The following is a 17,416-nucleotide window of genomic DNA, read 5'->3' on the forward strand; positions in this document are numbered from 1 at the left end:
AATTTAAAACATTCCAGCAAACTCCACACATGTAAATACAAAAGCAATATAAAAACCTATTGTCTTCTACCTTTTGTACTTACACTTGGAAACAGAAGTTTAGAAAAGCCTAGAGATAGAGATCACTCTCATAGCTGAGAGAGCACAGACAAGAGACACAGACAAAGGACACACACCCCAAAAATTCCCTCCCTGAGCTTTGAAAAATCCGGTTTCTTGATTGGTCCTCTGGTCAGGTGTTTGGTTCCCTTTGTTAACCCTTTACAGGTAAAAGAAACATTAACCCTTAGCTATCTGTTTATGACAGCTCCTTACTGCACCCTCCCAGAAAGTCAGCACACTTGTGTGGGGGTGAGAGAGAATTTTAGTTCTGAGGACAGATGTTCCCGTTGGTTGTGCTGGAGCCCTCTGACTACAAAGCAGTGCCAGCTTCCCCCATACTGTCTTCTTTTATCCATTCTTTTATTCATTCATTCCTTTTAGCCTATCCATGTCTACCTTCCAGACCTTTTACCTTTGTTGTTGACAGCCTTTGAGCTCCCCGTAGAGCAAACCCATGTGAATCGTAAGAGATAGTGCAATCAGAAATTGCACTGTTGGCTCCCAAGATCCATACCTCTAAGGCTGAGTGACACAAAGAACAGGCAGTGACCATCTTTTGTATGTAGGGGAAGCCACCCTGAATGTAAGTATCTGCAACCCAAGTGCAGAGAAGGAAGGCGGGCACTGCCTCCTGGGGAGGCAGCCTGCAACCAGTCAAGGCCAATACCCAAGAGGGAAATGAAGCAAGGTGACGCCTTTCATCCGAGATGAAACGAGACCATCATAGTCAAAGTCAAAAGATTTTCATCCCTCACCAACAGGAAAGAGTTCTCAAGAGATTAGAAAGAGACTCTCTAACACTCGGGCCCATAGACATGTCCTGGACCTGACTCAACCAACACTCAGCTTTGGGTTTGTCTACATGGCGCAACAGTGTGCATCAGTGGGGTGTGAATTCTAATGTGCACGAACTTGTCACGCACTAACTGGCCTGCATAGACACTGTTGGTGCACACTAAAAGTTCCCTAGTGCACATTAACATAGTCCCATTCCAAACAGTACCTTGTTAGCATGCACTTCTAATGTGCACCAGCAAGGTTTACCCAGGCCAGTTAGGGGGCGAATCATTGATGTGCATTAGAATTCATACTCCACTGCTGTGCACTACTGTGCCGTGTAGACAAGCCCTGAGATTTCAGATAAGGTCAGAACCTGAATCTGATTGAACTTGATCTTGTGTGTTGGAGTGGCCTGCCCACAGAGAAGAGTTCAGTACTAAGACATTAAATAACATGGAAAGAGTTTGCTTTATACACAAGCTAGGATCCATATATTTACATGCATTACACTCATAAGTCTTTGTAACTATACTGGAGTAATGATATCTCAAATTGCCTAGGCTGCCTTTTCCAATCATTCTTTCCATCATTAACGCTTATGGCGACACACGCAATGGTTATTTATGCAACTGAACTGAGCTGGATTTTTATGTATAAAGTTGTTTACATTTCTTTTCTTGCTGGTTAATTAGTCATAATAACGTAGAACCGCATTTGCTGTATTGGCAGTACTGAGTCCTGTGTCTGGAAAGAACATGAGTGAAATTAGGCCTTTAATGTTCTGCCCTGAAGGCAGCAGTCTCCTGAAGAATTGTGTTAAAGTTTTATTGAATGGAATGGAGCACTATCTGATCATTCATCTTCTGTGGAAGAAATGTATTGGCAGAGGCCAATTTTCAAATTTAGGGGCCATGATAGCTGTCTAAGCATCTGACGTGAGGCACCCTCTTTGACAAAAGTTTGCTGAACTTTCTTTTAAATTAAAGATTCCCCTGCTGTTTTGAAGTCCTAATTAAATGAAAATAGTTCCATGAACTCAAATCACTCAGATGACTTATAAGAAAAATGATTTGATCTCAGTGGTAAAGGGAACTCGCTTACAGGTTCCCTAAAGGACCAAATCCTGCATTGCCTACTGGAGATGTGCTGGGAGGGGGGACACAGAGAGATACTGCCGGTATGCTATATAGCTGAACCACTCTGCCTGTGCACAGGGGAAGACAGTGTGATCTAGTGGATAAAGCACTGGTCTGGGAATCAGGAGGAGACCTGCGCTGTATGGCCCTATTGTATGATCTTGGGCGAGTCATTTTGCCTCTCTGTGTTGGTTTCCTCACCCACCCTGTGTCTGTCTTTACTCTTTAGACTGTAAGCTATTTGAGGCAGGCACTGTCTTTCACTATGTGAGTGTTTCAGGGCAAACCCTTGTCACAGGCATCCTCCTGCAGCCAATTTCAGCAATACAGGTGCAGCCCACCTCAGATTCCCCTTCATCTGCCCGTGCAAAGGACTAGCATCTCTCAAACCCTTTATGCAGCAACACTGGCACAGTCTACAGATCCCTCATAAGGAAATCAATTCTTCCCAAAACCCCAAAGTTACAATGCAGCAGCTCTTCAATCTCATTCAGAGGTCACCGTTTCCAGGTCCTCCACCAGAAGGGTGACCAGACAGCAACTGTGAAAAAATGGGACAAGGGGTGCGGGGGTAATAGGCATTTATGTAAGACAAAGCCCCAAATATTGGGACTGTCCTCAGGACCGGCGCTAGGGATTCTGGCACCCTAGGCGCCGGGACATTTCCCCGCCCCGCGCGCGGGTCTCGCGGCTCCGGCAGAGCTGCCGCAGGCATGCCTGCGGCAGGTCCACCAAGGCCGCGGCTCCCTGACCCCGGGGGAGGGTGCCCTGGGTGCTGGGTCGCGGCGGCAGCTCCCTGACCCCGGGGGGGGGGGCGCCCTGGGCTGCAGTGCGGCTCCCTGACCCGGGGGGGGGGTGCCCTGGGCTGCCGGGTCGCGGCAGTGGCTCCCTGACCCGGGGGTGGGGTGGCGGACGCCCTGGGCTGCCCGGATCGGCAGCAGCTCCCTGACCCCGGGCGGGGGGGCGCGCCTGGGCTGCCGGGTCACGGTGGCGGCTCCCTGACCCCGGGGCGGGGGGGGCGCGGACTGCGGTGGCGGCTCCCTGACCCGGGGGCGCCCTGGGCTGCGGTGGCGGCTCCTGACGCGGAGGGCGCCTGGGCTGCCGGCTGCAGCGGCGGCGCACTGACCGGGGGACACCTTGGGCTGCCGGCTGCAGGCAGCTGCTGCTGCCGGCAGCTCAGCCCCTCCAGCAGCAGCGGCTGCAACCATTTAAAAAAATTTTGGGGGGCGCCACTTTTTGGCGCCCCCAAATCTTGGCGCCCTAGGCAACCGCCTAGTTGGCCTAAATGGTTGCACCGGCCCTGACTGTCCTTCTAAAAATCTTGTCACCCTACCCACCAAAGAGTCATTAACCCCTCTGCCCCAGGGTCCCACTCTCCAGGCCATCCACTCAAGACTCCTAGGCCCACTCCTCTCCCTCAAGTCTTCTCCTGTGCCCCCAACTCAGATCTCCTGTGAGAGGATTCCCTGCAGTTTCTCACTCCTCCAGGCTTCCTCCTCTGTTAGTCCTACCTCTGCTCCTGGGATCAACCCTCCTGCCCCCCAAGCCAATCCCTACCTCTGGACCGAGTTTACACTGCCCACACTGGCTCTTCCCCTCATTCCTAAGGGCCACTGCGCAAACTTTCCCATAATGCAGGGCTCCACAGCCCTTCCAACCGAAGTCACCAGCAGCAGCTCCTGCAGCACCTTCCTTGCACCTCTGCTCTCAGGCTGCTCTCACCTGCTACTGCCCCACTCTTCCTCCCATGCAGTCTTTCCTCTTTACATGGGCCAGCTGCCTTCTCATCAGCCCAGTTGGGAGGCAACTGAGTGGGCCCAGAGGCTGGTCTTAAAGGGGCCAGTCATCCTGCAACAGTGCGTGCATGTGTGTACAGCATGGAGCTCAGTGTGGCTCGGATCATCTCTGGGGCCCCTCGGCACTGCCGTGTTATTGATAAGAAGAAGAACGTATAAGGTGACTGGCTGTAAGAACCCTATAGGCAGTAGAGAGAGTTGTTACTATAAGCAGCTGAAAAGCGTCAGGCTGGAGCTGAAAGGAGCACAGTGTTACTGGAGATATATAATGGTACTGTTGGTCCAACATACTTATTTGGCCCTGTTACTGCACTGTCTGAGCACCTTGTGATGTGTCATGTAGTTCTCCTCACACCATCCCTGTGAGGGAAGGAAGGGCATTAAGGGGAACTAAGGCAACAGAGGAGCTACGGCCCAGATTCTCAAGGGCACATAGGCTTCTAACTTGCACTGAAATCACTGGGAGTGAGGTGCCAAGTGACTTGCCCCAGGTCACAGAGGAAGCCTGTTGTAGAGCAGGGACCTTAACCCCTGGACCATCTTACTACCCTACATACCAGCCTTGGGCTCTACTCCTGCAGTCAGATCCACATTGCCAGACCAGTCTGCCCTCCACCCTCCCAACCTGGCTCCCAGGAGAATTTTCTTTACTATCAAGGCTCCACCCAGGCCCGAGTAGCTGATGGCAGAGAACTGGGCTTGGGGGAAAAACAGACAGTGAAAACTTTAGTGAGGCTTGGGAAAATGAAGGCTTTGCTGAATGTTGTGTAGGAGAATTTGCATAAATCAGAGTAGAAATGTATGTAAATGGGAGAGTGTAAATATATGCTAATGTATGGAAATGACAGCAGACACATCCAAAGTAGTTGCTGTTTCCTTGTTTCATGTGAAGATGTTGCTAACACATACAGAGGTCGGGCATGGGACCAGGTCTGTGGAGCCCAGAGCTCTTTTCCCAGCTCTGACACTTACTTACTAGGTGACCTTAGGCAACTCAGTTTCCCTATCTGTAAAATGGTTTCATGGGACTGACCCACCTTTGCAAAGTCCTTTGAGAGCTCTAGATGAAACATGCTATACAAATGAATTGGTAATTATAAATGAATTATCAGTTAACTAGGTCTTTTAGCCTCAAGATGAAAACCTTGTCTGTGTCTTTTGGACCTTAAAGTAAAAATATTATCTAATGTTCTTAACTACTAATCAGGATATATTAAACAGAGTTTAGATGCTCTGTGACAGGCATCCACTGCACAAAATGGGGGATAGCAAAGAACAATACATTCACTTACGATAAGTAAAAGAATAGGCCAAATTCAGAGCTGGTTCAATTCCACTGACTTCCACAGAACCTTTCCTACTCCCCACAGCTCTGAATTTGGTCTCATCTAATGAGTCACACAGGCTATTCAAGGCCAGAATATAGTGGAGGACGGCCAGCTTTGCAGTTAATGAATGAAGACACATTGGTTATGACATATTGGGCCAAATTCAGCCCTAGTGTAAGCAGATGGATCTCTGTGGATTTTAGTGGAGTTGCACCTGCTTACATCAGTGATGAATTTGCCCCCACCCCAGATGCTTCAACCTCTCATAACTATGATGCTTTCATAACTGTGACACAACAGACTGTTGAGCAGCACAAGGCAGCTGGAACAGAGGGAAAGAATCTGGCTCCCTCCTGGTAACCAAGAGATGTTTCCTGGCAGGGCTGTCAGTTATAGTGCGGCAGTTATGTAAGCATTTTGCAGTTGTTTCTGGGGTGTGTTTTTCCCTATGTACTGGGCTTAGAATTTAAAGCAGATTATAAATAAACCTAAGTAAATACATAAATAGCAAAGCAAGTTCTTGGAATATAGAACACAGTCTGATTGTATTCTCTCCAAACCGTTGGTCTGCCATTTCACAACTTCCCACCTTTAGCGTGCCCAGCACCTTAAAATCATTCCTCCTCCAATGGTGGACCACCGTTACATCTTTCTTGAGGCCTAATTCTTCAGCGGAGCGCTGTTCTTCAAGTGATCTGAGAGAAAGCTTTTTTCCTCCGTTAGTTCGGAGCTTGCGCGATATATTAACGATTCCATTGATATTAGCATGCGTCACTGTATACCAGTTCTTTTATTATATTTTTAATTGGTGTCCTTTGTGTTCACTGAAGCCATGTTGCTACTGCTTCTGGCTTTGGTCCAGGCAGAATCTCTCAGAGAGTCACCACTATCGCCATTAGCTCTTGGCCAGACCTCTGAAGAGCCATTTCAATGAACTGATGTGGAGTTTCTCTCGGTCTCAGGTTGTGGGTCCTGGTGGGCAGCATAATTTGCTGCTCTCCTGCTTGCAAAGCGTCCAGCCCACCCTCCCCATTGCTAAACTACCATCCAACAGAAGGCATCAAGGAGGACAACCATGCCCCAGACATTGACATGAATTAAAACTAATTCTTAGGGAACTGAGTAGCTACTTGGGACTCAAACAAACATCAGCCAAACACCATTTGCTTTTGTCCATGCTGGTTCTGCAGAAGTTAAGCAATGGGGCCACCTCTTTTCTAAAAAGATTGCTCCACAAGATCACTGATCTCACATTAGGAAACTTTCCCTAATATTCACACACGTTCATTTCGTCACTGTGACCCCTGACTCCTCACTATGTGCTGGGACCATCCTGAATGGTCTGCCTCCTTGCTTGGTACCTGCACCCTTGTAAAACTGTTCTCACATTCCCATCCAGAATCATTCCAGATCTTTGTACTCTCTCCTCTCACATCAGACCAGGCACCTCGCTAACCACTCTCATTGCTCTTCTTTGGACTCCCTGCAGGTTGCTGGCCTCTTTCTGCTGCTGTGATCCCACATGTACTGTGGTGCAAGAATCACATAGGACAATGACTCCGTGCTGATTAGGGCTTCGACCACTAGTGCCCATGGAAATACCAAGGGGAGGGAAGCAGAAAATCCCATGCACATCCCCTCACATAGCGCTCCCCAACTCATTCCATAGGGGAGTGCAAGGGGTAGTAGTTCCAACAGCAAATCCCATTGATTTTGGGTGACTATTTGACAAGAGCTTTGCAAAAGGATATGATACAACAGAAGACACTAAAGGAGAGTACATTTGGGGCCAAAGTCAACCATGAGACAGTTTTAGACCTGATGGTCCCCCTCCCCAGATTTAAGTGGAGGAAATATGATGCACATTAATCTAAGCAGTGAAACAAATTGAGAGAGAATCCCAATTACCTTAGCTGTTCCTCTGAGTCCCCAGCACTTAGCACCTCTGGAGAGTCCAGGAAGGTCTGCAAATGCACACCACTGAGCAGCTTGCTATACAGCTCCTTGCTAGACGAGTCCCTCTCCTCCAAGTCAGCGTCACTTCTCCTTGGTGCTATGCTGCCCTGTGTCTCTGTTACCTCCTTGATATCAAAGTCCCTCTCCTTTCTCGGCTCAAACTCTGTATGCAAACCGTTCGTCAGCACCAGACCATTCACACTGCTGCTGTCACTCTCTGATTGCATTTGCTGTACCCTGTTTCTCTGCATTTCGCTCTGCTTCCATAGGTCTGGTGCCATTTCCAGATGTTCGGCCTCATGGCCAGTGCTGTCATTGCCTGGGCTTCTGCGTTCCTTTGCTCTGAATGGCTCAGCGCTATTCAGGAGGCTGGCTTTTTCATTGGAGGGATTTGTGGGCTCTGCTGGCCGTTCACTCCCATTATTACAGGCTAACACGGCTAGCTGCAAGCCCGAGGTATGTGGCTCATTATACTCCGCAGAAGATAATGGACAGTGATTGTTTTCATTCATGTTCAGCTTGTTCTCACAGGGCTTGCCCTTGGTTAACTCAGGCTCAGTATTATCTACAAAGGAGGAGAAACAGAAAATCATAAGTGTCTGAAATTGTCACCGTTAACGATGTTACTGTCTAATGAGAGTTTCAAAGTGCAGAGGAATGAGACAAACACGCATTTAGACTCCTGGGCTGCAGCTGGGTGGGTGCCACTTCTTGGAGGTGATGGCTGGAGTGGGCTGAAAACTTTGAAAACTCATGCCCTTGCCTTAAAATAGAAGCCAGGGGAGGTGGCACATGTCAGAACTCTTTGTGCGTATGGCCTATGCAGCAGAGGAAAGCAATCGTATGATCCAAACACAGCCACAGTCCCAAAAGATCAGCCCCTTCTCACTGAGCAGCAGGAGACACAAGAAGGCACATGCGTGGCCTGTTTCCTACATAACCCTCCCAGAAATGTGCAGAGCCAATGCCTGTGAGTCAATAGTCAGTATGCCCAGTTCAAATGCACTTGTCCCCATGCTCATGCTGTGGCTCTGTCTTCCTCTAGTGGGTGGACCATATATAAAGATTTCTGAGTCTTCTACAGCCTTTGAGCTAACGGTGCTTTCACAGGCAGTTGAGCTTCATGCTTTTAAATCCAGAGGTTCCCAGATTCAGCCCTCCTGAAAACCTGCTCTGGTGCCTGCTGGACTGTGGGAAGTGTCTGCTCCTTTGACAGGTCAGAGTGGGGCAGATACTGCTCCTTTGAAGCCTTTGGCAGGGCCATCCGGCTAATGGCTCACAAACAAGATCTCACAGGCCGTCACAGCACTGAGCAGGACTTAGTGGCTATTGACATGGGCATACCACTCTGTCTAAAACTCTGGCAGCCCCAACCATATCACCACAGCCCCGTCACACCACACAGACAGAAAACAGACTGGTGTTTGGAAGGTGCCCAGCTAATCACCACCCACAGCAGTGGGTATTGTCAATGAGGGCTGTTCCATGCTCTAGCTTTATACCTATGCCTGGCACTAAGGTTGCAATCATTCAGAGAATGGCCTGGTGGTACCAGAAATGTAGCTGCCATGTTTTCCCTCTTAGATTAAAACTCCTTAAAACTCTCCTTTGCCATGAGGCCTACAACAAACTTGACAACGGTTAGGCTGGTGGTGGACTGAACCCACTGTGTGTCATGCTGACCCAGACTGCCTGAGTGTTTCTTTGTGCTGCACCTCCTGTCCAGCACCTAACTCAATGGGGTCCTGGGCCAGGACGAGGTCTCTTTGTTGTTATTGTCATCATAAACTCTGAGGATAGGACAAGAAGCAGTGGGCTTAAATTGCAGCAAGAGCAGTTTAGGTTGGGCATTAGGAAATACTTCTGAACTGTCAGAGTAGTAAAGCACTGGAATAAATTGCCTAGGGAGGTTGTGGAATCTCCATCATTGAGGATTTTTAAGAGCAGGTTGGACAAACACCTGTCAGGGATGGTCTAGATCATACTTAGTCCTGCCTTGAGTTCAGGGGACTGGAATAGATGACCCTTCAAGGTCCCTTCCAGTTCTATGATTCAATGATAATACCTAACAACAACAGTGACCATAGTTGGCAATGGATTCATTGCTTGCCCAGAAGGCAGCTTTTCATGGGAAGATGTCCTAGCATTGCAAGCCAGAGATTGCTGGTGCACAGGGGTACTGCTGCCAGTTGGCATGCCCATAAGGGGGTGCTGAAGCTGGCTGGCACACCCATGGGTGAGAGAGGACGTTGGGTAGGAGAATTCTCATGGTGGGAAGCACATCAGTAGCAAGGTGACTCTGCTCAGCTGTCATTGCCTGAGGATAGATGTCCCAGTGGTGAGTAGAGTGAAGCTTCAGAAGATGGCAGAATATTAGGGGAAGTACCAAAATGGGTCTGGGCACCCACTGGTGTGGGAGAATATTGCATTAGGTTAGCAGACTCATGCAGGGCACAGGGGTATTTGGAAACACTGCAGCATGGCAGGTTAATGTCATTTCAGCCTCAGAGGTATGGGGTACTTCCTCCCAGATGTGTCTGTTGTTACATTACCTCCCAGTTAAAAGGCAGGTTCAATCCTGGGTGTAGGAATAAGAGGCGGGCTAGTTGCAATTTTTATAACACCTTGTAGTACAGCAGAGATGTGCAGACTTGCAAAATTATTCCTGCTGACTCTCTCTATTTAAAAATAGTTCCTTCACTGCCTGAGTAACACTTCTTTCCCCTACATGTAAATACTGCTGAAACATGTCATCTAGTTGCCACTTAAGACCATCACAAATGTGTCCTTTATGAATATCCTAAGAATTGCTACCCAAGCAGGACAAAAAAAGATCAACATAGCACAGTGGACAAATTATCTAATCTATCTACAGCACTACAAAAAGGCACCTTACTGTTTTTTAACAGATAGTGATGCCAGTCTTGCAAATAAAGTAAGTTGTTGCTGATTACAAAACAGTATTTGCATATAAAATAGTTTCAATTTATATCCAGCCTTGACATGCAGCTGAAAGCAGTGACCTACAAACTGAACTTAAATATTGCTGAGGTTTCAGTATTGTTGAGTGTAGTGAGGCGGTGTGGTTCCCCACCGCCCTGGAGAGAGATGAGCGCCTCTGGATGCCAGAGTGGGCAGAGCTAGTGAGCTCTGAGCCAGTTCCCCAGAGGGTCAGATGGTGCCCCCGAAGTATAAAGGCTCAACCTCAGAGCTCACTGGAAAAGCAGTTGCCAGAGAGGCCAGATGCCTCTGGCATAGGCCACGACTGGGAAGCACCAGTGACCCGTGGTCCATGCAAGGACTGGCCCGACCTGCCCTGCGCTCGCTACCCAGAGGAGTTGCCAGGCCTGCCCTGCACCAGCTACCTGGAGGAGTTGCTGGACCTGCTTCTCGCCAGCTACCCCGAGGAGCCCATGATGCTGGACCCCCCGGAGGACACCACTCCAACCCAGGTACCACACGAGGGGGAGGTAGGAAGTAACCCAGGGGCAGCTGACCCTAGTCTGGCTGCAGCACTGCCAGAAACCATGTCATTGCGTTGTGGCCAGGATCCCCACTGACACAGCAGTGGGTCTTCTGCCGCTGCTAGGGCCCCGGGCTGGGACGCAGTGGAGTGGGAAGGCCTGCGTCCCCGCTGCCACCCAACTCGTGGGTGGCAGTCTCCCCTTTTCCCAGACCTTTTGGAGGCTTGAGCCTACTGTTGTTACTCAGCCCTGCCGGAGGGCCTGAGCACCTGACTCATTGTTGCCCCACCCTGACCAAGGGCCCCAGCCTAATTGTACTTATTTCTGCCCCCACCAGGGCCGCCTGGGGAGGACTCTCGCGGCTGAGCTAATTCCCCAGTACATAAACAGAGTGTAATGAGGCGGTGTGGTTCCCCGCCGCTCTGGAGACAGATGAGCCCTGGCTAACCTCTCTACACTGGGGTTCAGGCAGAAGTGTAGAGGCATCTGAAATAATTTAAAAAGAAAAATGATTTCTTCACCCAAAGGAGGAGGATGGGATGTTGGTTAGTGCAGGAACCAGGTAGCTAGGACTCCTGGGTTCTATTCCTATTTCTGCTGCTAACTCACCTGCTTGAGCAACTCATTCCATTTCTCTGTTTCAGTTCCCGTATGTGTCAAATGGGGGATAATGTTGTACTATCGGGGGGGCTCTAAGGATTAATTAATGTTTGTAAAAGGCTTTGAAATGTTTGGATGCCATATAAGTGCAACTATTAATAATTATTACGATAGAAATTGGCTACCCCCTCCTCACAAATGCATATTGGCTCTTGAGAACACAATACATTCAGCTAGCTCTGCTGCCTTTGTTACAAGTTCTGACCCAATGAAAGAGGAGGAAATGTGAGAATCTTTAGTCTGAAACTGGAAAAGTGATGAAAAGAGAGAATTGAAAGGCAATAAAGAGAGATGATCTCCTCTTCTTCTCCTTCCCCCTGGAGAGCAAGGAACACTTGAGAAGCAGGAATATCTGGCTGTGCTGCACAATGGACATTTCACTGCACAGTGTGTCAGAGAGACCGGGGGGGTTGCCAGTGGCCACCGCCTTCCGTGCCCAACATATCCAAGCAACAGCAAGGAAAGATAGGCTTATGCCAGGATCTGGAATTGGGCCCCCTTTGGAAGCTGGGGAATGTTAGATCTGAACCATCGTAGCTGAACCCAGTACGGTACTTTTGGTTCCAGGCCAGACCCAAACCCAGAAGGGGCCTTGTTTTCCGGTTCCAGTTTAGATGCAGTGGAAAACTCATGAGCATGGCTGCTCTTCCAAGGGTTCTGCCATTCAGGATCACAATGGCACATGAACAGCTCATGAGATTTTGGCACTATTGAATCAAAACCCAAGCCCCAATCTTGAGTTAGCCTCAAACCCACAGCACAGCCCAAACCCGATCTGGGTCCAGATCCTCACACTGCCTCTTTAGCCCATCGCCAATGCTTATATAACCTTTATACCAGGCAGAGCTGACAGCAACAAGGGCCGGATTCAGTACCTAGGGGTTCCCTTTCAACAATACAATGCAAAACCAGCTTGAGCCCCCACTCAGTGACCTGGGAAAATTACACACACACCGCTGGGCACCTCTAAGAGGCAATACATCCCCTCTTGCAAGCACAGAATCTTGGTGTAGCAAGAACAAACTTCAATAACAGGAGGTAAACAACTCAGAATTAAATTGGGAAAACACCACAACTAGGATACATAAACACAAACCATGAACCAGAAGACCCACCCCCCAGTAGACTGAGTCATATCCTTTCCCTTTGGGTTCTGAAGTCCAGCAACCCAAAAGTCACCCCACCCGCAGAGGCTGTCCTTGGTCAGTGCAGCCCCTGAGTTCAGAAGTTCACCTCCCAGCCTGGGTGGAAGGGGGGAGAGATATGGAGGCATCTTTCATGCTCCACTGCTCAGGCCCTCAACAGCCGATTGCCATGCCTCTCTGTGACGTTCTGCTCCAGTCTTCACTGCCAGCCACACCTCTCCACCAGACATTTCACTAACCATGCCTTTCCACCAGCCACCCACACCACTAGCCATACCTCTCGACCAGCCATTGCACCAGTAAGTCTTCAGCCCCCCCTTAACACAGCTCTAAGTGATTTCAGCTGTTAGTAGGGGAGCCTCACTGCTGGTACACCTGCATAGTTTTCTTGCATCATCACCACTAGTAGATCTAATACTTAGACCTAGATACCAGTGATTTCAGCTCCACAGCATGTGACAAGACATTTAGTTGAGTCTAAATTAGTTCTGTTATTATACAGGGGAGAGAACAAAGTTCAAAGTGGTGTTTGAGACCTACAAAAAAAAAATCTCACACCACAAGGAACAACCCCCTGTCCCCAATCTTTCTCTAGCTGCTGGGCTTTGGAACCCTGGCCTAGCAAGTGCTGTTCAGTTGAGGGTGAGTCCCTCAGTCATAAAATGCCTAGTACAGTTCTACTGTCCTTGATTCACAAACCAGGATAAAACCCCTTTATTACTTCTGCCCCAATAACAAAGAGTCTGGGGATCCTATAGCAGCCAAAATGACCAGTTGGGCAAGCAGTCCCATCATGCTAGGCAGATGGCTGTGCCCATGCAAACAAGATCAGCCCCTGAAGGCCTTTTCCACAGCTCACCACAAGATGTCAGGGTAGAGCTCATTCTGACTCTGCTTACACTTACATTAGGAAGTGGGCCCTGCCTGCCCCGCATACTCAAGCATCATGCAGGACTGGGCCCATAGGTAGGGACTAGAATCTGTGCTCTCCCCACGCACTTTCACGGACTCAGAAGGATGCAGAGTGGAGCAGACAGAACAACCTGGAATTGGGGCAAGAGGATGAGATGGCTGAAATGATTGGGCATGGCTAGCACAGAGCTTCAGATAGCCTACATGCCTGCAAAGATAACATCACTTAATGGAGAAAAGATTGAGACAGAATAATCAGCAATTCCTAGGGGTCCTGGAAAATGACCAAGGAGAGAAGAGGGTCACGTTTCTCTTAGACTGAGCTTGGCACAGTGTCTCGTTTTAACCAAGGAACTCTCCTGAACGCAGAATGGGCTTGGAGAGTGTCAGCAAAGAACGCAACTGAGAAGAAAAGCAGAGACCAGATCCCATTATCATTTTGTGATATACCACCTAGAGGAGGGACTAACTTCCAACACCCACACAACAATCTCCCCTTCCCTACCCAGGCCAGTCCCATCAACACCCAGACATCAAGAGACAGATTTTCTTTTTACTGAGATCAACGTGTTGAGGGATTGGCTTCCTTTTGAAAGCTGGCCACAGGTTCTGTATTTGTGTTTGGTGCTGACATCACTGAATTTGTAGGACAGAAGGAGCAAGCTAGGACACCGTCGGAGTGAGGTCTCCTGAGGTGGGAAAGGATTCCATGGGATGTAGCCTAACAGAACTCCTCATGCGGGCACATGATAGTCAGGGCCTACCCACGTCCTACTCACCATTACAGCAGTAAGTCTACCTTTGCGTTATACACCTGCACAATCCCCTAAAACAGCCAAGCTCCCCACTCATCTACAATTGAGCAGGATCATTATAACCATGTTTAATATAAATGCTTCTTTTTTGCTGTTTTACTGGAGTTAGGTTCAAACCATGACTGAATACTGCTCTAACACACCAGGACAATTTTTAATATTTGCAGAATCTGATTAACTAGAGAGATAGGATTCTTTTCCTTTCCTCCCTACATTTGTTTTGTTTTCTTTGGCATCACTCTGTATTGCCACCCGCCCTCCAGCACCAGGAAGAGGTGTTGAGTAAATGATCAAATATCTAGGTGGAAATGGGTAATACCGGCAGTAGTTTTATCCAACTTTAATTCTTGTTAACCACTGCTCTGGGTTAAATCATGTTCAGGCCAATAATCTAGTTCATTTCTCTCTCTCTGTTGATCATCTAATCTATCCCCCTGTGTATTATTGTAGGATATATATTACTGTAGTTAACTCCCTCCTCCCATGGATATACTGTACCTCTGAATGGGAACACTGGTTGGTCAACGTTGTTTTTTTTGGTTCAGTGGCCAGACCAATCTACCCGCCCCCTCCTCCCCCCTCAGACAAGTCAGTTTTGAACCAAAACTGGATTTTGAGGGGTTTGGAGGGGAAAGAGTGTTTCTTACCCAAACAAAAAACTGAAAAAATTTCATTCAGAGCAATCCAAATATTTCAAAAGTCAATTGAATTGACATTTCATTTAGAAAATGTTGTTTCAAGATGAAATGTCGATTTGAAAACATTGTTTTGAAACCAAATGTCAAAATGAACCATTTTGATATTTCCAAGCTAGAGTTTTTTCAGGTTTTTTCCCAGCTGAATCAATTAGCTGAATTTGAATTCACAAATGGTTCTGGTGCCCTGAAAAATGCACTTTGACAAATTTACTATTCTCTGAAAAAATTCACCTAGCCCTAATCAGCATAGCTGAATGGCATTCTTCCAGTCTCCATGGACTGAAATCGTAACAGACCCAACTGGCATGTGGTACTGTTTGGTATCAAACAAGGTGTGGTTTTTTCAAGTGTGACCCTCCACAGTATAATATTTATGATTCCATCATAGGATTTAGCTTGTCTCTCTCACTGGAAGCTATGACTGATAGACTGAAGCACTAATCCTCAGGCCAACTGAACACCACTACTGCACACATGCTCAAACTGCTAGCCACAAATCTTATTCTTAAAGGCCACGATGGAGTACCCTCCCAAATCGTTGTAAATAAGAATTCACTGGACTTATGTACAGCTGTGAAGAAGGTGCCCTATCACTCAGTCCAGGACTTGGGACAAGGCCATTTTACTGATATATACCCATGGTGCATCCCTGTATAGTTTTCCCCTGACTACAGGCAGTCTCTCTCACTATTTGACTGATTCATTTGTGTCCCTCTGGAAATTCAAAGCCCCTCATTAGCAATGTTGATGGCCATTAGAAATCAGGAAAAAATGTGGATAAGCTCTCCCACTGCTTGTGGGACTCAGTGTATGTTCAGCATTTCTAATGCTTCATTTAGAATCCCTTCCGTGCCCGGAAGAAATAAAGCAGCCTATATCACCCCAGCAGTGGGATGAGGTCACAAAGTGCCATGTTTCCAAACACAGGTGCCTAAGTCGCACAATGACACCAGCAGGGCACTGTGCATACGCCCCAGGCAGGCACACAAGCTAAGTGAGTCACTGTGCAGGCACTAATAATTTATGCACAGTTTTACTCAGTCTACATCTGCATCTAGTGCACGTGGATTTCCCCACAGTCACATATGCAGTGTACTAGGAGGCATCTGGGTTTGTAAATGTAGCCCAAACTGTCCTAACCAATGCATGACAACTACAGTCTGCAACAAGGGACCAAATAAAAGTACGACATAGTTCAGAGAAGACTAACGTATTCTCTCGCCCAATCACCCTGATGTCTTCTCATCTGCACCTCTGTCCAGTGCTTGGACCAAGCTTGCAAATGCACGAGGGTTGAAAAGGTGCACTTAAGTGAGAAGGGGAGAACAGTTTGAGAGCAGCTTAGGGTGACCAGATAGCAACTGTGAACAAATGGGATGGGGGAGGGGAGTAATAAGTGCCTATATAAGAAAAAGTCCCCAAAAATGGGACTGTCCTTTTAAAAATGGGTCACCCTACAGCAGCTTCCCCTGCCAGCAAGTGGAAATCCATGTTAGATGTTTTCCACTGATTCCTACTGGTTCCAGTTGACCAACTAGGTCTTGGAGCAGAGTAATGGGGCTATTTGTCCAACATTTCCTGGAAATACTTGTTCTCAGAACAGAACTGATCCCCCAGTTTCATCTGCTAGATACCATTAGAAGCCAACTGAAATCAGGCAAAACTCTGGGACCTACATAAACCAATAGGGATGAGTAGCAGTCTGCTGAAGTTGTCACTAGAGTGCTGTCGAATTATTTTCAACCTACCTCCTCCAGTCAGAAGTAGATACTGGTTTTGAGCCTGATTTCTAGGCTAAAATGGCTCAGAGAGTTGCTTTTTTCCCTAAGGCCCTCACTCAATCCTTAGTCCTTAGGCAAACCTCCCATGGAGTCCAAAGAGCTTTTCCTGAACAAGGACTGAATAAATACTGAGTAGGCACCTTACACCTGTCCTTAGACCTTGTGCAATTCCAAATTCATCAGTGGAAACCCTCAGGAAAATGGTTTATTATTATAGCACTGGGGAGCCCCAGCGCTGGACCAAGATCCCACTGTGCTAAGTACTGTCCAAGCAAAACAACAGTCCCTGCATCAGAAAGCTTACAATCCAAGTATAAGACAAGAGACACCAGATGGATACAGACAGATTGATGGGGGAGTACAAGGAAACAATGAGACAATACTGGTCAGCCTGTTAGGCTGCTGGTGTGCTAAGACTCCTGCCTAACCATGGTCAAGAGTTTTGTAGGCATCAAGGCAAAGGAGAGATTTGGCCCTTACTGTGTTTTCTTTTTTATTTCATCGATTCCAAGGCCAGAAGGGACCATTGGGATCAGATAGCTTGATCCCCTGTATAACACAGGACGTAGAACTAACCCAAAATTCCTAGGGTAGATCTTTTAGAAAAACATCCAATCATGATTTTAAATCAATTGTCCATGATGGAGAATCCACCACGACCCTTAGTAAGTTGTTTCAATGGATAATTCCTCTCACCGTTAAAAATTTATGCCTAACTTCAACTCTGAACTTGTCTAACTTCAGCTGCCAGCCTTGGGATCATGTTAGACCTTTGTCTGCTGTTAGAAAGCACATTATAAAATATTTGTTCCCAACATAGATAGTTACAGACTGATCAAGTCA

The 17,416-nt window shown here is 47.7% G+C and overlaps 1 protein-coding gene across 1 annotated transcript in view; it reads right to left on the reverse strand.

The window, feature by feature from the left end:
- Positions 1-17,416, reverse strand: part of PSD2 (pleckstrin and Sec7 domain containing 2) — a 156,696-nt gene that overhangs the window by 103,495 nt on the left and 35,785 nt on the right. Inside the window, exon 2 of the mRNA XM_032801763.1 lies at positions 7,051-7,663. Within this exon, the coding sequence (XP_032657654.1) occupies positions 7,051-7,610 (560 nt within the window). The 5' untranslated portion in view covers positions 7,611-7,663. The remainder of the gene's footprint in view (positions 1-7,050; positions 7,664-17,416) is intronic.

This window comes from Chelonoidis abingdonii, chromosome 7 (genome assembly GCF_003597395.2).
Source record: "Chelonoidis abingdonii isolate Lonesome George chromosome 7, CheloAbing_2.0, whole genome shotgun sequence".
In the NCBI taxonomy this organism is placed as follows: domain Eukaryota; kingdom Metazoa; phylum Chordata; order Testudines; family Testudinidae; genus Chelonoidis; species Chelonoidis abingdonii.